We start from the raw sequence: 22720 nt of genomic DNA on the forward strand, positions 1-22720 counted from the left end.
ATGTCAGCATTCGTGTTGATATTTTATTTGTGTGTGTGTGTGTGTGTGTGTGTGTGTGTGTGTGTGTGTGTGTGTGTGTGTGTGTCTTTGCAGTCGCAGCAGAGGTACAGCTTCTCAGCGCCTGACCTTGTGTGCGTCTGGAGCAGGGCGGGGCAGGAGCCCTCCCCTCCTTCCTCCCTCCATCCCTCTCTTTCTTCCTCTCTTTCTCTCTCTCACTCTCTCCGACCGTGGGCTGGAGTCAGCGCGGAAGCTGGAGGACGGCGGTGACTGTTTCAGCTCGGCTGTGACCCACCACCTCCACCCTCAACACGGAGGAGGGCACAGAACCACCAAGAACCACCAGAACCCCCACGCCTCAATCACAATCAATTCTCTCTCTTTCCCTCCCTCTCTCTCTCTCTCTGTCCCTCCCTTCCTCCCTCTCTCTTTCTCTCTTTCACTCTCTCTTTTTGTCGGACTCTCCATATGACTGTACAGCACCGTGAGGCTTCACTCTTGCAAACTTAAGTGCCTCGAGCTACAGCCGAGTCTGTATACCCCACCCAACACCGACCCCCCACTTCCCCTCCTACTGGACCTGTTACTCCGCCATGGGGCAAAGACATGCACTCTTGGCATAAAGCCCCCCCCCCCCCCCTTCAAGTTGGCCACAAGGTCGCAAGGTCAGACAGAAGCTTCACCTCATCCACACTTTGAAGGGGTCACTGTTTCCTCAACACAGCACAGTTTGTTGTTGTTGTTGTTATTTCTTTTTCATTGTGTTTTTGTTGTGGACGCATAGAGCATGTTTGAGGGTGTAACCTGGAGGGGTTTTGTGTTTTTTTTCTCCCTCTCTCTCTCTTTTGGTCTGTCTGTCTCTAGCTCTCTCCTCTACTTCTCTCTCTTTCTGTCTCTCTCTCCCCCTCTCTCTCTGTCTCTCTCTCTCTCTCCCTGCCTGGGGCTACTCTGTGCACTGGATGTCATCTACTGTAACCAAAGACCTTTAATATGCTCAACAGAGTCTCACTGGCCGTAGTCATTAGTGCTTTGCTGAGTGACGAACGACGCGCAGTGTAGCAATTTGCTGCAGTACACAGCATTTGCACACAAGGACAAGTGCGTACACACAAACACATACACATATACACATACACATACACACACACACACAAAATTATGCAACACCTTTTCCAGCCCTCAGCGATATCCCCTTATATGGAAAAGGACGTCAGTGTATGTATTTAATCTGCCATGTTGATTTAGCCGTGGTGTAATCGGCCTCACATGATTACAAAAGTGGTCGCGGACTCCAGAAGGAGGAGGGAGTCGGAGGTCCGGAGAGGACAAGAGAACTGAAGGACACTGGAAGGCCATGCAAAGGACCTCTGTTTGCTCATGAACCGTTGTGACACATCAGGACATCTTTTTTCTTTTTCTTTTTTTTCTTTTTTTTCCCTTTTTTTTAATGTGCCAATTTGCACCCTCGCACGCACTTCTTGAAGCTCCTTCTGTTTCATGTTTTTTGGTTCTTTTTCTTTTGTCTTCTTTTCGTTTTATTGTTTTTTTTGTGTGTGTGTGGAGCTGCTGGAAGAGCTGCTGACTCTCTCTCTCTCTCTGTTTCTTTTTCTCTGTGTGTGACTCTGCGCCTTAGGCTGCCTGTGTAATGTTAGCTTCCTGTCACCCCTCTCACACCCCCCACATCCCCATCACCCCCCTCGCCACCCCACCCTGCTGGGGGCTGCAGTCGCTTTTTGGCCCTGATGGCCTGCCGTCCGGCTGGGGGGTCTCTGGACTCCCACCCGCCTTCCGCCGCTGCACAGACCCCCACCTGCCTGAGCCTCTGCAGCCCAGCCTTCAGAGCTAGATCCGTCACGGAGCAGTTTCTGTGTCTCTTTTTTTTTTTTGTATTTCACATCTGATGATTCCTTTTAAAGATTTATTTTTAATTTTTGTGGTTTTATTTGTGAATGTGATTGCGTGATTGTACAGTATGACATATAGCACATATGCAGGGTTATACAGTGTAAAAAATGCTAAAGTATGTGTACTTTTTGAAGATGGGGGTATTTGTCCCATTTGTTGAACCTAAATACCCTTTATCCTAAAAAAGAAAAAAAAAACATGTTTGATGGACACCTATACGGGTGATGTACAGTAAGCTACATGAAGCTATTCATGAACACAGCCTCACGTTCCGTTCCGTAGGTTAAGGGTTGCATGTGTGTCTAAACGAGAAGCCATAATGTCACTAGCCAGCCACCCAGGCCCAAGATATGCGCATTGTGGTGTCGGGTAGCGTTCGCCCAAGTCTTTAGTGAAACATCAGCGGGCCAGATGGCCGCAGCTCAAGATTAAAGAATAGATTTGTCTAGGGGGTGGGGGGGAAGTAATTTGCAAGATGGCCGTAATCCAGACATGCTGATGCTAGGGCTGACTTGGCATCATTGCTGACGTCGCAAAGCGTGGTGGTGGTGGTGGTGGTGGTGGTGGTGGTGGTGGTGGTGGGGGGTGCAGTGTGATTGTTTGTCCCGCCATCCACCGGTGATTGAGGCCTGGTGACGTACTGTAGGGTCGCTGTGCTCTGCGGGCTTTAAATAGACGGCTCAGTTTAATACGCGCTCCACACTCGAACCGGCCTTTCTGTTCCAGCGTATGACATAAATCAGTGATCACTCGGACTGCATCAGAGGTGTGTATGTTTGTGTGTGTGTGCGTGAGTGCGTGCGTGCGTGCGTGCGTGCGTGCGTGCGTGCATGCTTTTTGGATTGTTTGTCCATTCAGTCTGTTTTATTGGAGGACATGTACAGGCCTGGACAGGTTGCTTGGCACCTCACCTGATGCGCACATGCACACATTTGAATTGTTTGTATCCATCGTAATTTGGACACAAGGAAGCTTAAACCCCAGACGCTTGAAAACCTTTACACTGGATATGTCTATTAATAATGGCTGCCCAATTGTGAAAATAGTTTCATTAGATGGTCCATCAACTTAGCCACCATGTGTCCCCTCTTGCACACCACTAAACTCAACAAACGTGTATTTATTTGATCTTATTGTTTAGTGCTTGAAAGGCTGTTTGTAATTGAAACCTGTTTTGTTTGACAAATTTTCACCTTGCCTGTGTGAACATGGGTAGGAATCCAATTTTATGATGTAGTGAACCGTATATATAAACATGAATTTGAGTTAGACTTTGATACTTGAAATGTTTTTTTGAACTGCTGCAAGGTAAAAGCTGTGTGATGTGGATGTGAGGTGAGGAATGTCCCTCCCTGTGGTGACAGGTGAACCATGTCAGTCTCTTCGGTGTACATCAGTATTGTCCTTTTATTTTCTTTAGAGGTTTTTTGTAAGTGTTTAAAAAAGACTTGTCCCCCACTGATATTTTTGTATGATATGATTTTATGATGATCAAATTATTGTTATTATTATTATTATTATTATGAGGTATTATTATTATTACTATTATTATTATTATTATTATTATTATTGGGCAAAATAAACTAAACTAAGCTTAAATTTTATCAAATTTAATTTCTACTTTTTCTCTTTTAATTTACTTGAATATGTTATGTTTTTTTTATCCTTGTTTGGTTTGTTTGTTTGTTTGTTTGTTTGTTGCAATATGCCTGATCTGAAATGTGCTGTGCTGACTGTCCTTGTGTTGGATGAAGACTGTTCCCTCCTGTTTGCACTGCATCAACCTAAAACGCCTTCTGTCCTGGTTAACACAGTGATGCAAATTATTGTCTTCATTGACAAAGAGTTCAGCATTGAATAGTCAATAAAAAAATATCATGAAATACAAGAACACACAGCACACACCTTTTTTTGTTTCCTGTGGGGGGTTTAACAAGCATAGCCCAGGTCACGCCTTGGGTGCAACACGGGGGAGAAGCACTCAATATAATGACGTCTTTCTCAGATTAAATAAGGAAGACTCTGTTTTCCCTGTAATTGCATCACACAATGAAACAACATTTTCTCCGAATTAACCTTCGTCCTGATGCCAGAGGAGACTCTGCACACCCCTGTGAATACCGAGTAACCAGCCACCAGCAACAACCCAACCCACACGTGTATACACACACACACACACACACACACACACACACACACACACACAAACACGGACATGTGGTTAAATATGTGACCTGCTCTCAAGCCAACGGGCAAACTCGACAACCCCTTCCCCACACACTCTCCCTCGCCTCCCCAACCAGAAAGACAAGCGCCTGGATATCAAATTACATGGGTGTGCCAATACACACAAAGCTCTAACCGTTAAAGATAGGGTTTCAACACCATTGTGAATGTGTGTCTGTGTATTTGTGTGGAGAGGGGGCGGTGAGTGGATGTACGCATTGCCGTTGTATTCCAGTACAGGTTTTGGTAGTTCTCCTTGTGGAGGAAGTAATTAAACAGGTGGATGAAGTGTGTTTTCCCAACAACTCTGGCACTCCCTGCTATCCGTTGTAAATCCAGTTTATGGAGCAAGCATTTAATATTTCACCCTTCAGTTACAACAACAGCAGTGATGCACAAGTGAACAACACCCACACATGCCATTTTTCATTAATTTATTCTTTTGTAAACAAAATGTGTCTTCAATATACAATCAACAAAATATACAATATACAAACAATATATACAATGATACAAAAACATACTGTATGTCAAGGCTTGTTGGAGTCATTAGTTTTAAAACCACAGTGTAGGCTAAATAAACTCTGATAGGCATGCACATTAGTGTGCTTTTCTCTGACAGACATGTGACAGACAGACATGTGGCTAAGTTTGGAAACTTATCATGAAAAGTTGTTTTCATGTGATTAAATCTCTCATTTTCAGAATGTATGCCTTGATAAGAAAAGGTCAACCTTCGGGAAAAACGATAACACAATCTTTCAGCTGTCAACCCTGTGCAATCCAACCACAATTATCATTTCTTACTCTACAGAGGTGGAATATTCCATCGCAAGGTCTTAGTGACTGCAGCACATTGACAGTACCATAACATTCCATTTCCCTTTCTAATTTAATTATACACACAATTCCCCTCTGTATCCATGATCAGTTTTCAACACCAGTTTGTACAGTTTGTGTTAAATGTTAACTACGTCTGTAGTGTTGGTAAAAAAAAAAGTAGTCATATTCAGTCCAGTAGTTTCACAGTAAACGGAACTTCGGTTCCTTTGTGCATGTTTGGCTCGGTGCTCAGTGAAAGACTCCGTGTGGAGAGTTCCTGAGGCAAGGCTTTTGTCTGATGCACTGTTCTGTGTTCTCCTCTTTCCTCTGAGCTCCCAAAAAGCCTACCTTGAGCCTGCAGGGCAGGTTGGGAGTGTAAACTGACACACACACACACACTCCTTGTGTAGTACTGGGATCATCCTGTAGTCTGTAGTGCTTTCTCCAGATGTGGAAGAGTGCGTATTTAGCATGCATTCTTTGGGCATATACTTTAGGACTGGTGGATTGCTATCCATTTGCATATGTGCAAGTAATAATGTTTGATAGAGAGTTCTGAAATGTGTTTCATAGTGTGTGTTTGTGAGCTGTGTGTGTGTGTGTGTGTGTGTGTCTGTGTGTATGTGATTGCGTTGGCAACTGCACCTTTGTCCATGACATAGCCTTACTTGTCGAAGAAGAAGATGGAGCCGGTGGAGGCGCTGGAGGTGGTGGAGAGGGTGAAGGAGGGCGTGGTGGTGGTGGTGGTGGTGGTGGTGGTGGCGGTGACGTGTCCGGCGGAGCGCATCTGGCAGCGCAGGGAGCCGGTGGTGACGATGCACTGCAGCGGCCAGAGCACGATGACCACCAGCAGCACCATGAGCACCACGAAGAGCAGCAGCCGCTTCCAGTCCGTCATGCGCTCCAGCAGGCCCCCGCGCCGCGTCCGCGTCTGCGTCTGGACCGCCGCCCCGGGCGCCTGCTCCTTGCTGCCCGCCGCGCCGATGTCGATGCAGATGCAATAGCCCGAGGCCGGGTCGGTCGTCGGTGGCAGGGACGCGGACGAGTCCAGCGGGCGCTTGTAGCACAGGCGCCCGTCCTCCAGCCACACGGCCTCGGCGCGCTGCTGGTGGCTGGGCAGCTTGCTGAGCACCTCCATGCTGGTGGTCAGCGCCGGCGGGCCGCGCTCCGGGACGGGCGTCAGGTGGCGGCAGAAGGGGCAGGAGATGCGCCCGTCGTCCTGGTCTCCGGACTCCGAGGTGGCGGCCATGAGGCGCGACAGGCACTCCAGGCAGAAGGTGTGCGTGCAGGCCAGCTGCTTGGGCGTCTTGAAGACGTTGTCGTACGTGTTGTAGCAGATGGAGCACTCGGGCTGGCCCGCGCCGGACCCCCACTCCAGCTCGTGCTCCAGGGGCACCACCTGCGAGTGCCACACCTTGGGGATGTAGTCCATCTTTGGGCCGGGGTCGGGAAAAACACTCCTCCTTCGCTCCTTCCTTCGTAGCTTCGTCTAAAATCACTGGATCACTGGAGAGAAAAATAAAAGCCACATAAGTTTTCCGCTTCGCTTGCCAACAGTTTGGCAGTCAACTTGTACATCATCTGATAATGCTTCGTAATGCTGTTTGTATCTACACATTCATAAAACTTTCAGGAGTTCTCCTTCCTCTGAACCCGAATGATCTTGCTCCGTGATTCTCATCCCATAATACTTCCCCCCTTCAGTCCTGGCGGGGACTGTGCTCTAGTTATGTGGTCAGTCACCTTGAGCGAGCGAGCGGGCAGTGTGTACAGTGTTCTGGTTCTCTAATCTAGGGATTCCATCAGGAGCGGAGGAAGGGGGACATAGGGCGCTTTGTTAGCCTGGCCTGTGCCTGCGTCAGCACCACTGCCCTTCAGGATGCTCTGTCACCACGGCTACGGCCTTCTCGGGATGCAGCGTGCATCCTTTGTGGAGCTAGATACTGTATATCTGTATATCTACATCAAATATTCTACACTGATGGATATTGACTGAAGGCTACTCTTGCCAACCCCATCCCCCACCCATGTCTGAGTGTGTGTCTGTGCTTTTGTGTGTGTGTGTGTGTGTGTGTGCATTGTGTTTGCTTAAGGTGTGTGTGTATGTGTGTGTGTGTGTGTGTGTGTGGGTGTGGGTGTGTGTGTTTATGTCAGTTGAAGCCTGCAGTGGGTAGGTAGGTGGATGTTTGGAGCAGGTGCTCCTCTCTCACCATCCCTGAGGCCTGACCTGCCTGTCTTTAAACCCCCTACCTCTGCACAATGTGCTTGTTTGTTCTCCCTCCCTCCCTCTCTCTCTCTCTTTCTTTCTCTCTCTCTCTCTCTCTCTCTCTCTCTCTCTCTTTCTCTGTCTCTCTCTAACTAGCCCCGACCCTCCTATTAGTCTGCCCTTGGCATTCCTGGGGAATAGCATGGTGCCCAAGCAGTCACTCTCTCAGCACACTGTCAGAGACCTGGAGCATGTGACCCCCCCTCTACCACCACCAACCCCCCCCCCCCCCCCCCCAGACCCCGGTGGCTGGCCACCTGGACAGAGCCCTACACGAAGGCCCCAGTCGGTGCACAGAGCAGCGCAGCACACGCAAGGCCAGGCCAGGCCAGCCAGCTCCCTGGTCCTGCGCGGTTACTAACTGACCTCGCCGTCTGTCTCTGCGTCTCCCTCCGCTGTGTTTTGGGGGGAAATGAGGTTAAAGAGGAGGAGAGTGTCTCCACACCCAGAGTGTCCCACTTTACCTCTCTTTCTCTCTCACTCTCTCTCTCTCTCTCCTAATGCACACAACGACAGACCACAGCGTTTCTTCTGTGAGGCAGAGTTTGAACTTTTTATGACAGGGGTGTTATCTGGGATATATATTTTGTTGGTCACTTCTGCTATCAGCTTCTAAGTCCGTCAGTAATAGGAAGCGACCACTCCATTGACCTAGTTTCTTCTGGCTTTGTAGACCTGGCCTATATTTGCATTTACACACCATGTGGAGACCACTGGAAATGTCCGTTTTACCTGTAGCTGTTGTCAGAGTAAACATTTACACAAAGCAGTGCATGAATAAATACTTCCTGTATATATACTCCCAATATGGTGTACTTGATTTATCATGATATATGTTCAACCATATTCTCCATGGTTCTTTTTAAAAAGTTGTGTCTGGCTAGGGTGGATAAAAGACATGGAAAGCATTTTGAAAAAGAAGGCAAAGGCATTCATCAGTAGGTTAAGCACTAAAACAGGACAAGCATGTGACTCCATTCCTCTTACCTTGTTGTTCTGACTTGCTCGTCGTTCTTCGCCCTTCTTCCGCAGGTCACTCCTCGGTCTGCTCTCCTCTATGGCTGTGAAGGCATGTCTTGCAGTGGAGTGAGAGCCCCCCTTGCCTGAGGGCCAACGCCAGAGAAGAGGAACCAGTTGAACACGGTCTGGTGTTTACATGGAAGTGGCCGCCAAGTAAAGGCCACGAGAAGGTTGAGTGGGTTGTTGTTTTTTTTCCTCTCTCTCTCTCTCCCTTTTAACGGTGCCTTTTGGTTGCTCTACCTCTAACTCTACTGACAGCGCGACTGCAGAGTGAAGTGAAGTGCACTCGTTGCTCTCCCGTTGTGGACTGTCCAGTCTCACCTGCCTGCCTCTCTCTCCACTCCCTTTTCAGCGCTCTGTATGTAAATCAGCCTGATAGGGAGCGAAACAATAACGTGGCCTTGACGGAGCGAGGGAGGGAGCAGAGAGAGAGGAGGAGGGGGGGGGGGGGGTCAGACTCCTGCTGAAGAAAGGGACTATTTTGAAGGATAAGATTTCTGCTACTTTCTTTGCCTCTCTTTCTCTCTATCTACATTTCTATCTATCTATGTCTAGTCATGTATTCCCACATCCCTCTCTCTCAGTTGGTCTCTTATTTGTGTATGGGATTTGATATCCCACACACATGTACTACAGCGTGTTCCCCTAATTTAGAATCAGTCTATTGTTTGTCTGTTTGTGCACTACACGGTTAGGAGACAGACAACTATTTTTAGTGCTATGCTGACAGACGGGCAGGGTTTCACTGCATGGCCTCCAAGCCCAGGAGCTCACTGTGACTCCCCTAGTCAGTGTGCTGTGTGTGTGTGTGTGTGTGTGTGTGTGTGTGTGTGTGTGTGTGTGTGTGTGTGATATGATCCAAATGATACAGCATGGATTAGGACACCACAACAGGGAGGCAGACAGAGCCCAACTCTGTGTCTCACACACTATAATCACCAGAGTTGTTTACTGAGGGTGTGTATGTGTGTGTGTCTGCCTCTGACTGACACATTTGTCGCGTCTGTACAAATGCAAACTGATCTTGAGGGAAGATATCTTCATGCTCATCATGATGAAATGACTGTGACTGAATCATCATTAATAAGACCAATGATACTTTTAGCAGTAAACTGACATGTCCTGTTGCCTGGTGTCTAGATTGAGTAGGCCAAGCTGACACACACACACACACACACACACACATGCATAAATCACAGACAGTCTTACTTCCAAGTCTTTTCGCCTTAAATGAAGACCCAACTACGAGTGTCTCCTCTTCTAACACTAACAACTGGACATGTTTAATCTAGCAATTACCTTCCTTCATCTCTATTGTGACCATCCCTCGATCCTCCCTAAACTTAACTGTTATTCCATTCCATGTGAGTAGTATTTCTTGTATTTATTGTCTTCCTCTTCTCGCATTGTAAATTGATTGTTCCCCTGCTTTGGATATCTAAATGTCAGTTAAATGACTACATTTACATGTAGCCTAATGTAAAGTGTAATAATGGACCAGTAAAACCACAGAATTGTCACATACAGTTGTATTCATTCCGGAAATCTTCTAAGAGCTAATATCACATTGCCATAGTGATCAAAGGGTGTATTCAAAGATCATTGATTCCTGCTCCGCTTCAACCCTCTCTGGCTTAATCATTCAAATGAGTGCCGTTGTTTAATGACCAGTGACTCAATGACCAACATTCCCAGAAGGAAGAGTGCCCATATAGCACTCCTAATGAAATTGTTCACCAACGGCATCATTTTATGGTACCAGAGAGCAATTAGCAACAGGCTTATCACACGGAAAAAAACCTCTCTGAACGCATTACATGGTACTGCGACTCACACCCAAACACAAACACTAGGCCTATTATCTGGGCAAAGTCTGTCATTGGGACTTCGCTGGCAGCTTCATGGGGATGGACGCTGTCACAACAGGAGGAAGTGTGAGCAACGGCAGAACTTCCTTCTCACTTCTCCCATTTTTGGCGGCGGTCTGCAGCCTGTAAATAGACCAGCGTTTGGGTCGGTGTGGCAACGCTGTGGATTGATGAGCAGGGAGCGGGGAGGCCTGAGCGAGAACAAAAGGGTTGGCCGACGGCAGCAACAGTTTCCATTGGTCACCGTCCACAGCAGACAGGATGTGCACGTGTGTGTGTGTGTGTGTGTGTGTAGGGAGTGATAACCCAACAGCTAGTGGAAAAACAATAGAGGTTTTTTATCGGCTCTTTGCAGGCCGACTTTATGGGCCCTGTGCTGAGCTGAGATCAACACATGTGAGGTCTGCCTTTAGGCCAGAGAGACCAACCACAAGCTAGCATTCTGGGTAATGCCGACAGCCATAGATGCTTGTCTCCCTGCTAAAGAATGCCTTTTTCCTCGAATGCACTCACAGTGTGCACTAACTGTTGCTATCGATGGGAGAGATTTACTTTAATTTTCCATATGTTTACTCATGAGCCACACATACACAATAAGGCTTTTTATACCTAAAGACGTCAATGGTTTAGATACAAGGTCATGCACACATGATATAAATCTTTTTTTTGGCAGCATCATAGGCCACCTACCAGGAATCATTACTTATTCATGTTCATTCATGTTCATCTCAAACTTTGATGTTGAGAGAGTACAGTGTAATTATCTTCATTTCACCTGAGCTCAAATGGGCCTCACAGGCCATTGGCTCCACTCTACATCATTTCTTGGAATAACCTCAGGGGTTTCAGTCGCTCATCTGGGGTTTCGCAGAACAGTGCTCTCGTCACATGTGCTGCCTGCTGCCTCTGTGGCTAATCTGAATGATGAGCAGACATGGGCAGTATTTCAATTATATGTATTTTAAATACGTATTTAATTACTTTAGTGTATTTTGTAATTTGTATTTTGCAGGATTGGAAAAAATCAAATGTACTTTGTAACAAAATACTTTGAGGGGTTGTATTTAGAGTATTTAAAATACTTAAATACTTAACAAAAATCTCATCATTTCCCCCCTCAAATTAGCCAAAAATTCATCACACAGTTAAATATAGCCTCTTACCTAGTATAACCATGACAATATGCTATGCTTATCATAGTCTGGGTCTAGGCTTGGGAATCGGTTCCAGGTTCCGGTTTGGAGCCAAAGGTCAGAATCTTTGGGACATGAACCCCATGACATGAGGATTTATGTAAGGTATCAAACGAGGTGTCCTGATCTGCAGAATTAATGGAGGAGACTGAGGCAAAAACCTCCCCAATGCGAAACAGTCTCGAGTTTTCATCTCCCAGTTAATTAATTCTGTATATTGAGACACCTTACAGGATGTCACTTTATTTGTCCCCCGTGTTGCCAGTCATGTATGAAGGCAAAAGGCATGCATTTATAGCACAAAAAGGGAAATGCATTTCAATTTAAAAAGGCTAACCTGTTCAATCTGTCGTACTACTGTCATTGAATACGGAAAATGATGGTGGGTAGTTTGCTTCGTCAGAGTTGATTCCACTGTTGAAAAGCCTGCTTGTTGTCAGTTCAATCATCGTGTATATTGATATACAGTAGGATGCTGATTAAATTTTTTTACTAGATCTACTTCATGGGTAGCCTGGCTCCGCCTTCCTACGTACTTCTGTTCAGTTTTCATTTCACTCCACTACGTAGTCTGGGTCTGCAGTATATTCACAGGTTTTCTCAAGACAAAAATGTGCAGGTCCAATCAGCAAACAGAGGGAGTACTGAGAACATGACGTTGAGGTCGCTAGTTTGAGCATGTCACCTCACGATCAACCGTTTATCGATTGGTTATGGCAGATCTGAGAGGCTCTGGGGAGAGTATCCGCATTCAAGGAAATTCATGCTTGGCAATGGAAAGTGTCCAGACTCTCTGTACATTATGAATGTACGAGAGTATGGTAGGACCAGGCTACTTCAGCCCAAGGTAAAGAATTTAGGCCTCTGTCCGCCAATAAAAAACTAGTATTTCTTGTAGTTTATTTTTAAAGAGGAACTATGCAGGATTTCATTTCATCTCTAGTTTCGGTTTCTTTTTTCTTTTTCGCTCGTTTTATGCTTGCATATTTCTCTGCAGAGCTTCCCCGACAGCTTTAGCGTGTATATTTATACATATATAGGCTATATATAAATATATAAATTGCAAGCGTGGTTATTCTTGTCCCTTACACGTCTCAGACTTCCAGATGTAAACAAGGAACGATCGTCTCCTGCAGAAACTGCAAGGTTGCAATAGCGGATAGGGACACTGGGGGCGGGAGGAAATATTACTGTGTTCGATAAAACTGGTCAGTCAAGCAAAACAACGATTTCTGAGCGATTTTATGACTATGAAAAAGTTGCATAGGGTCTCTTTAAAGTTGGTATACCATGATTATTGTGGGGGTATTTTTGTATTTTCTAATTACTAATTACTTGTATTTTAATTAAATACATTTTTCACATCCGTATTTTGTATTTTATTTTGTTACATTTTCTACGCCAGTATTTGTATTTTGTAACAAAATAGTTTTTGATGTATTTGTGCCCACCTCTGATGATGAGGGGATCGATGCTTGACTAAGTCGAGGGAGGGCCGGCCATCTAAAAGACAAACTCATAACCGATGTACTGGACAGGGGATACGCAGATACAACGGGTGCCTCTCAACATCTTTCCTCGATCCTCGAGGGGCGCTCCCGTTGATCTATAACCAAAACTGGAAAGACTATCCCATTGTTGCCGCCCCATCATCATTCTTTATGTAGATCAGTGAGGATTGAGGCCCGAGAAGGAAGGGAGGATGTATAAACGCTCAATGAGAAGCACCAAATGTGTCTGAAACCATTTTTGGCTTTTCATTCTTTTATCATCCAACTGTCTTTGGGACCCACAATTTCCCATGTTCATCAAGTCGCAATATACTTTTTTCACATTCAAAACAGAAGTCATGATCTTACCTTTCGAAGAAGTCTACTTGACAGGTTTGTGTTTGACAGGGGTGCTTGGACATTTCAGAGTAGAATAGTTTACCTTTTCTAGAGGCTAGAGAAAAATGTCAGGGAGGATGACACAGGAGGGTAGGTGCCTCCTCCACCAGTTATCATCAACTATCACCAAAGGTCACCAGTTAGCATGCTAGCAATCTATTAGCAGTAGGCTAAATTTGCTGTTGCTTGCTTGCAAAGCGTTAGACTACTTCACCATTTATGATCGGATTCCAGAAATGCAGCCCAATTGTAACAACTATTTGCCAGTGGCAACACATTTCCTGCAGTTTGTAAATTGCATAGAACTATGCCAGTGTCCTGACAAGAGCGCAGGCAATGGCACAGATTAATCTGACATGGTGACCATCTTTTACAGAGTCTGTTCATCATTGCATTAGTTGATTTGCTAGTTGCTTCAAGACAAAATAATGGGCTAAATAAATAGGCCTAATGTGTTTGTTAGCTTTTGCAGTATACTGTGGCAAATATTAGCCTGGAAATCCAAATTCAAATCTAGACAGATTTAGGGTCTGGCTATGAGTAATGAAAATGGCCCAACTCGAGGGACAGCACAAAGCACGCATTTGAAAATATTGCAATAGGGTAGAAAGACTCTGGTTGTGCTTGTTTGTTTCGAGGAATTAAGTTGATCATAAAGGGCCAATGTTATTTGATACGGTAGAATTTTAAATAAGTGATTTCTTCTTCTTTAACACAGAAGGCTCCAGTAGCTGTGCTGAGGAATTGAGTACATGTATATCAAAGTAAAGGTCCAATATTATCTGATATGGTAGAATTTTAAATGTGTGATTTCTTCTTCTTTAATGAGCCCGACGGACGCATAGTGCGTCAAAAAATGCACACATTCTTCTTTGTTACATTGCTCCGCGATTATTAGTCACAGCGAGATGAGACTTATATTGCACAAAAGAGCAGAACCGGGGCTTTCCAACGAGACTAAACACGCGTCTGTGCGATCAAGTATGAAAATAAAATAAAATCATGAAGTTAAATCAAAGTATTTACAGTCTATATTGCTCTGCGTTCACCCGCACATCCAGAACTCTCGCTTGAATTACTCGTGGACCCCGCATCGCACAGACACGACACACATATCAAATGAAAGAGGAGAAGCAGAGCTTTCCATTGATACCAAATATATCTATCGTATTATAAAATCAGAAGAAGTGACAAACAAATAATAATGTCATATAGCTCCGGCTACCATTACTCTTGTTTGATTTACTCGTGAAACCTCCATCAGAAAGATATGGCACGCATGTCAGATGAAAGAGGAGAGCTAGAGCTATCCACAGATACCAAATACAACATTCTAGGCCATACAACAGACGAAGTGACAGCAAAATAATAACTTAATTTAGCTCCACTTACCCCATGTTTTTGTGTGGCATAATAGCCTATGTTCATAATTCAACGTTATCATGTGTTTCTCTATGGCAAGTCACGTTCATAATACGGTTTTGAGATCCTAGCAAACTCCATATGGTATCCAATTCAAGACTCATACTGCATCCAAATTTGTTTGACAAATGAACACTTTTTTGCCTTTACTTTGTTCATTGCAATGCAGTAAAAAATATTATAGAGAATCATCATCTGTGCACGTCATGTGTGCTACCACGCAAACAAGGCAGGTCAGATCAGCTAGTGTCACAAATATGGAGCGCAAAAAGTGTCAAAAAGTAATATCTCAGCACTAAATAAAAATTGCCATTTATTTCTGGAAGGCACACACCACATATTTCAGTAAATTGCTCAGCCCCAACGTATACCTCCACCATGGTTCTTATATTGCCATTTTCAGGGCAGTCAGGCCTACACAACCATGCAAGTCATGTCGAGCTGTCAGCTTGCTGTGGTGAGATACACGTCAAAATGTAAGAATTTGTATAGTACACTTTTCACATTTTGCTGTATGTTTGCTGTGCATGTGTGCAGAATAAAACTTCAACGGTATCCCGCGATCGCTTTGGGTCATTTACTAAAAATCAACACAACGCAGAAGTCTACCCGGTTACACTAGCAATCTTTTATCAGTAGGCCTACTAACTGTTGCTTGCTTGCAAAGCATTTCCATTCATGATTGGATTTCACAAATCAAAGTGGCAACACATTTCCTGCAGTTTGTAAATTGCATAGTTGTGTCCCAACAAAGCCAGGACAAGAACACAGTCTCATCTATTAATCTGACATGGTGACCTGACCATCTTGACAGAGTCTGTTCCTTGCATTAGTTGATTTGCAAGTCGCTTCAAGCCAAATGATTGGCTGAATCAGGATGTTTGCTAATGCTAAAGCTACAAGTTTATTTTACGCCATTACAACACATGCAGTTAAAGGGATAATCCGGAGTGAAATGCACTTTAGATCAATTTTTCGGACTATTGGGAGTACATACGTTGAGTTGACACCAAAATCATGTCATTCGGATGTATTTTGAGAAAGTTCGAGTTCACCGTTTTTAGCCAAAACTCGTTAGCCTGGAAGTGACCGGGGCAGGTCCTTTCGCCACTACAAAACGCTATTTTTATACCTCTTCTACTGTTCCAAACAACACTACACTTACGTGGTAGTGAGTAGATGGTTCCTAAAGCCAAACCGAAGTATCCTCACGTCTTTATGTGGTCGGATAGAGAGTCCAGAATGAATTTAATCGAGTCAGTACCTTTCCGGAAATGTTAGTAAAGTGTTGTTGAAGCGTTGCGCAGCTGCCGCAGCGACATTTCCGGAAGGTACTGACTCGATTAAATTCATTCTGGACTCTCTATCCGACCACATAAAGACGTGGGGATACTTCGGTTTGGCTTTAGGGACCCTCTACTCACTACCACGTAAGTGTAGTGTTGTTTGGAACAGTAGAAGAGGTATAAAAATAGCGTTTTGTAGTGGCGAAAGGACCTGCCCCGGTCACTTACAGGCTAACGAGTTTTGGCTAAAAACGGTGAACTCGAACTTTCTCAAAATACATCCGAATGACATGATTTTGGTGTCAACTCAACGTATGTAGGCTACTCCCAATAGTCCGAAAAATTGATCTAAAGTGCATTTCACTCCGGATTATCCCTTTAACACTCCATCGGGACTAAATGAGCTACCTGACGAGCCTTTTGTAGCCTACATGTAGCCTACTGTGACTGATTCCATTCCAGACTTTGATGAAGCAGTGCTGTAGGCTATATCAGCGCCTATATCAGACACACTGATTGGTGATTGGTGCAGCTCGGCTCCAATGGGTAATGAGCATCATTACTGATTGCCAGAATGAGTGACTCGCTGAGCAAATTCAAATTCAAATACCGTAGCCAAATGTAGGCTACTGCCACTAATATTACTTCAGTTATCTAGATACCTCTAGTCTGTGTCCGCCATTCACATGCCAAATCAGTTAGCTAGTAAGCTCCCTAGTTTTAGACAGAAAATCCTGCACTGCACCACTGCACAGGTTCTTTAAGGCCAGAGAATCCAATGAGATTTGCAAACAAAAAAGAAAAATATGTGCATACAATATGGATCATGATAGTCTCTAATGAACGCAAAACACTTGTCTTCAGCTTGGAGAATTAGGTCAGTTAATCGGCAATCTTTAAGGCAATTATGGGAAGTGGTCACGTTCATAGCTTTTGGACTTTGATCTCAGATAGACTTACAGTAGCTTTCTAACACTGACAATCCATCCATACTGTACCACTCTGATGTTCAACACTCGGCTACAGATATGTGGTACCCTCATAAAGGAGATTCCTCTGAATGCTCACAGTGTCTCACGACTGCTGTGTGCCAAGGTTTGTTAATGTTTCACTGGATAGGTATTCATACTTGGAGCAATATAGGCAACAAGGAAGTTATACATCAAAACGTTCAAAGTGATGAATAGTTATTTCAAATAATTTATTACTGGGGCCTCATTACAGGAAGATATCTTAACTTAACTTTTTCCTGTGAAACTAATCTTCCTATTACAGAAACAAATTGAAAACTCATGGCTGTGTCCTATCTTATCTCAGACCTCCTATTTTATCTTAACTTAAGAAATGCTTAAGAAGTAACAGTCAGTGATCTTTATCTTTTCAGTATCTACACTAAGTGTGTACGTGAGACTTATAGAACAGTAGAGACTGCTCAATATTAACCAACATTAAATGTCAAGTTACAGCACTAGACAAAAAAATACATGCCTTCCATTTTGAGGAGATTGAGGCACTAATTGTGTCTGTGGAGGAGAGGAAACCACAGCCTTGAGTTCCCCTAGCAGCTTTTAGCAAAGGATAAAGACACAGAGTTTCAGGAGGTTAATGATGCTGCCCCGTCATTGTGCGAGTTTTGAGGTCCAAATGTCTGGTCCATGAGCTGTGTGCATTTTCATTTTTCTGTACTTCCAAGGCTTGATGGCGATACCCTTTCACAGTTGCAGTAGCCTACTTGTCTACATGTTTCCATCGGAAGTACGTGAAATGCTAAATTAATATCTGAAGACATACTGAGTAGTCGCAGGGATACCATCTGTTATTGAAATGTCTTAATCTGTAGGCCCTATAGCTTAAAAAAATCCAGTGACCAAACAAGTGACAGTGTAACAGTTCAGTGATTTAGTTCTATGTCACTCTTGGTCTCTATATGTTCCTGACCAGCAGTGCGTATGTCACACTCTCCTGTTCAGGAGTAAACTGGTTCTCCACCATTAGCTCTAACTCTGCAACTACATTGCAAAGCCACTGTTGTTACGTAGAATGTTTTCTCTTGCATGTCAAACAATCTCTAGCTTCTAAGAAAAAATGTTATTTTCCTCTGGGTAGTTTCTTTTGACTTCAGAAACAAGTCGTGCTGCATACTGACATTAGTTAAATTGTTTCACTAGGCTCTGGCTGACATTTCAAATGCACTGGCAGCAGAGCAGGAAAGTTCTCAGAAGCTTTTAAAGGCACCCTTGACAGTTTTTTTTTTTTTTTACCTTAACTATGTGTCCAAAATTACTTTGATGGCACATAACCTCAAACGGCACTTCTGGAAATTATCTGTTGTGGCCCTATTAGCCTACTGGACGTTGTGTTCATTTTGCTGGAGTCCGTTTATAACAGCTCACCCTGTGTGGCTATGATTTGTGGAGCTCGTTCAAACACTTGACTGTGACTAGCTTGCCCTGTTTTTGTGTTGTTGTTGTTGTTGTTGTTTTAGATACAGTTTGAGCATTGTTGCTATGACCAATATCATGTGCATAACAACATAACATTCGTATTGCACTGTGTTCATCTAGGGTTAGATCTAAGGCACTTGCTTAACTGATCTACTTCAGAATGTAACATTTGTTAAATACTCACTAATACTTGTTACATCAAACTGGTTTGCCATAACACAGTGTTGCACAGGTCTACTGATACAGTGTCTCCTGATGCTGTGCTACTGATGACATCAAAAGTTACAGTAGTCCTCAACTTTTTTCAGTCATGGGAGTGGTTGTACTTCGTTCTTGGTCCACATGGGAGCATTGCACCCCCTGCTGGTGTAAGAAATGTACAGCAGCCATTACCATGCTCCAGGCCATTTGCTCCTACTCCAAATTCATGCATTTACTGTAGCTGAAGAGGCTCTTTTTCCTTATAGCCTACTTCAATCAGCTTAAGTTTAAAAGCTTTTTCTCTCTAAAATCCTACCCTCTACTGTTGTGAAGAAGACTTCAGTCAATTTCAGCGTGAACTCCCCTCACACTACAACGGCTGCCTGCTGCCCATGGCAAGCTCTCATGTATTAACCTCCATAATCGCACGCTCGCTAACTTCCCCAGATGAGCCCTGGCTGTGTGCTTGCTGTGAGAGGTGCGTGGCGCTAACGGAGTCAGTGTCAGGCTGTGCTGGCTGCTTTGCTGCACTCGCTCCCCTGCTGATCCGGGGCTGCGGTGGGTTTGTAACCTTTTGCAGTTATCAGCCGCACCAGAGGGGGGAGCCTGTGTCATGCTGAGGGAGGTCAGAAGGCAACAAGGCAACAAGGCAGCCACCCACCTGCCCAAGGCACTGATCTCCGTTTGAGCGTGTGGTTTTGCTGCTGTAACTTTACACAAAGCAACACAGATTATCACACTGATGGATTTTATTTCTAATTTTTTTATTAAATGTTGGACAGGATAGTGGTCATTGAGGTCATTAATGATGTTAATATTATGCAATATTGATGTTGGGGCCATGAGGTTGTGTTCATTGTGTCCTTCCTCTTCTTGAAAACTTCGAGGTTGTTGAATGCCTCATTGATTGACACATGCTGAAATAGGTAAATATTTAAGTTGTCATCTAGACAGCAACATCTCATTTCCAACTCGGTGGCAAATGTCACTGAAGCACATAGATAACATTACTGTAAGCTCTGCATATCATTATACTATATTTTTGTGAGTTGACTAGGTCTGAAACTTTCTACTTATATCTTTGAAGAATATGTAGATGTCCATGAAGACAAACCATTTCAGATTCCCTGATCAAGGAGTTCTTATTGGACCTTCATTTAAATGCATCTCAGTAGGTTGTCTCTAGCTTGCACATACATGAGCTGTCATAATGTCAGCTGTTGAAGCTTATCTTTGCTGAAGATTAAATGGTCTGTGAATGGTCCCCATTAACCATGGCCACAGCAATTAGCCACACAGTCTTTGGTGCCACAACAACACTAAGTCTACTCTGGTTTGGGTCAGCTGTAACACATGTAAACTTGTCTTTCTCAAATGACTCTGTTATACTATGTGGGATAATAATGTGATTTTAATTGAGATGCTCTTTCTGTTATGATCGATGCCGCATATGCAGGTGTGTTTCAAGATGAGTTTTATGTTTATTTTACATATATTCCCAGAAGAGAATGTGATTTAGTCATGCATGTCAATTTCTTGAAGAACTTAAAATCACCCTATTATAATGATTCATCAGTAAGTCCGTAAGTAAGTATCCATTTGTAGAGCACCATTTTTCTAGGACAATAGCCACTGTTCATCATATTCTTGGAAATCCTAGGCTGCAGTACTTCTGGCAAACCAGAACACGCTTGATATAAATGTTTCAGTGCACAGTGATGGTGCTCTATACCCAACAGTGTTTTCTTCTTCACAATTCTGGTGACTGACAGGTAGTTTGATGTTATTGCAAACACAGATAGTGGGAAATATTGTGTGGATGATAACCATTTATTATTATTTCTTTGTCTAACTTTCCCCCCTCTCTTACACAGAGATCTAAACACAGACCCCCCCCCCCCCCACACACACACACACACACACACACACACATACACACAGAGAGAGACACACAAACATACAAGCACACACACATACTGTGTTCCTGAGAGGATGGGAGAGGCTCTGTTGCCATGGTGCAAGCCGTACTGATGCAATGTGTCCTGAGTTGGCGCTCTCCTGTGTCAAGTGCTCGGCTCAAGAACGTTCTGTTCACGCCTTTCTGCTTGAGCAATGCTCCGCAAAGTAATAGTGTACCAAAGGAAAGAAGGAATAAAGAAGGAAAAAGAAAGAAAAAAAATGGATGAAAGAGGTGATTGAGTGGTTGAAAGACGCATGGCTGCAGTAAATCAAACAGTGGGTCCTTGCCACATATTCCAGTGGGTTAAACAGCAATCCCAGTTCATTTCAGATGCACACATGCAGCAGTCAATCAACAATTAAGAATATTTACCATCAAAAACAAAATCACCAACAAAGCAACCTTTGTGGGCCTAAAAACATCACCAACAGAGCAACTTTCAAGTGCATTTCACTGGGATTATCATGCAGGCACCTTCCTACATCGTTGTTTCGTTGAATTTGGCCCACAACACTTCCAGAAGGCTCAACAGTGGTGGCTGGTGTCCCAGGCACACACCCCTCCAGACTCATGATGGCTTCTCAACAGAACCTTATCTAAACGTACAAGCCAACGGCATTTGTTTCTTCATTGATATGGTTACCTTGTCACATAGCAACAGGTTACTCACGGGATTACCACTTCCAGTGGAAGATGAAGCGGAAAATATTTCTAGATGTCTTGCTTTACATTATATTAAGTGTGGCTTTGTATTATAGTGATTATAACTACAGGTTGTGTCAGTGATTAATGATATCAGAAGTTTTGGTTTGGTTGATATCAACTCTTCCTCTAGTTTTGCTTTTCCATGTTCTAGTCATCTTCTTTTCTTTCTCATCTGACAATTTTGAACAATGGGAGATTATATCCTCTTTTCTGCAATGCCTTCACTGGACCAAATGCATTCCTTTTTCAGTAATGTGTCCTTTTCAAACAGTAATTTTGGGGACCTAGAATTAGTCTCTATAGCGCCTGCTTGAAGGGATTTATTTCTATACTGTGAACAGCCCTCCACATTTCTCCATACAGTCACCTGATTGCACGTATGACGCCTTCCCACCTGTGCGCCGGCCTCATTAAGTGACTGTCCCCGGTAAGGCCCATCTGTCCTGTTGTGTGGATGCAGATGGGGCTTGTTAACATGCTCCCTTAATGATGGCCTTCCGAACGAGCCCTCGGATGAAGGGGCTTTGGCTTAATCACACAGGGGGCATGGCGGGGGCTTTGGCTCCAGACAGGGGTGGATGGAGACCACCATTGTCTCCTCAGAGGGAGTGTCACTCATTCAGCAGAGCTTAGATGTGCCAGAGGAGCAGAGGGCAGATGTCAGGAAGACTGCATTGAAAATGCAAACATATTCAAATTTCGAGTACATTGGGACGTAGTCTTTTTTCTGACAGTGTACACTCAGTATGCTAATGTGGTCCAACAGCCATTGTAGCCTACCCATCTCAAATGAGGGGAATATAATATCATAGGCCACATATATCACCCACAGCACTACAACGTGTGACAATGTCTGGAGCCACGGATTCTAGTCACCACTTTGCATGCAAGTTTCCCTTGAAGCAGGAGGGTAAGCAGGGCACCATAGTGTCCTTGTGTTGGCCCTGATGTCCCTTCACTCCTGCCATGCAAAACTATTTGAATAGGGAAATGAAAGAACAAAACTGCATCCTCTAGCATTGTCTTATGCCTGCCCTTGATACATGCTCATACTCAGTTTGCACAAGCCCATTTCTTTATATATTACTGAATTTAATCTCTCTCCAGCGTATATTTTAAATTCACAAACTCTCTCTGAGGTAAGTTTCTTGTTTTTAAGTATTCATTACAAGCATTTTAGAAGTTGAATATGTTTTTGTTTGTTTGTTTGTTTGTTTTGATGTCTCTCCATATTTCAAAATAGGGTGCTTGAATTGGTTTTATTGACTTAAAGCTTCCCACAATTGCCTCCCAAAAACTATTATCTCAAAAAACTATTACTCCAGGTGCCAAATAGAACGTTCAAATATTTATTTATTTTCCCTTTTGAACACACACACACACACACACAAGCACATCCAACAACTTTCCCTTTAAACACGGAGGATAGTTACTCACAGCTGATTTGCTTTTGATGCAAATTCTAACAGAAGAATTGGAGCTGGCAGGATAATGACTCACATCTGGCGCCGTATTT

General features: G+C 44.0%; 2 protein-coding genes across 2 annotated transcripts in view; one reads left to right on the forward strand and one right to left on the reverse strand.

The window, feature by feature from the left end:
• ptpn11b (protein tyrosine phosphatase non-receptor type 11b) overlaps positions 1-3793 on the forward strand; it is a 36041-nt gene extending 32248 nt beyond the window's left edge. The window contains exon 16 of the mRNA XM_062541634.1: positions 94-3793. The gene's annotated coding sequence lies outside the window, so the exon portion shown is untranslated. The remainder of the gene's footprint in view (positions 1-93) is intronic.
• Positions 3794-5523: 1730 nt separating this feature from the next.
• LOC134086918 (RING finger protein 223) lies at positions 5524-8530 on the reverse strand. Its single transcript, XM_062540109.1, has 2 exons — positions 8204-8530; positions 5524-6456 (listed from the first exon to the last, which is right to left on the reverse strand). The coding sequence occupies exon 2, from the start codon at positions 6380-6382 to the stop codon at positions 5615-5617; it is 768 nt and encodes a 255-aa protein (XP_062396093.1). The 5' UTR covers positions 6383-6456; positions 8204-8530; the 3' UTR covers positions 5524-5614.
• Between the last annotated feature and the right edge of the window lie 14190 nt (positions 8531-22720).

The sequence above is a fragment of the Sardina pilchardus genome, chromosome 7 (genome assembly GCF_963854185.1).
Source record: "Sardina pilchardus chromosome 7, fSarPil1.1, whole genome shotgun sequence".
NCBI classification, from domain to species: Eukaryota; Metazoa; Chordata; class Actinopteri; order Clupeiformes; family Clupeidae; genus Sardina; species Sardina pilchardus.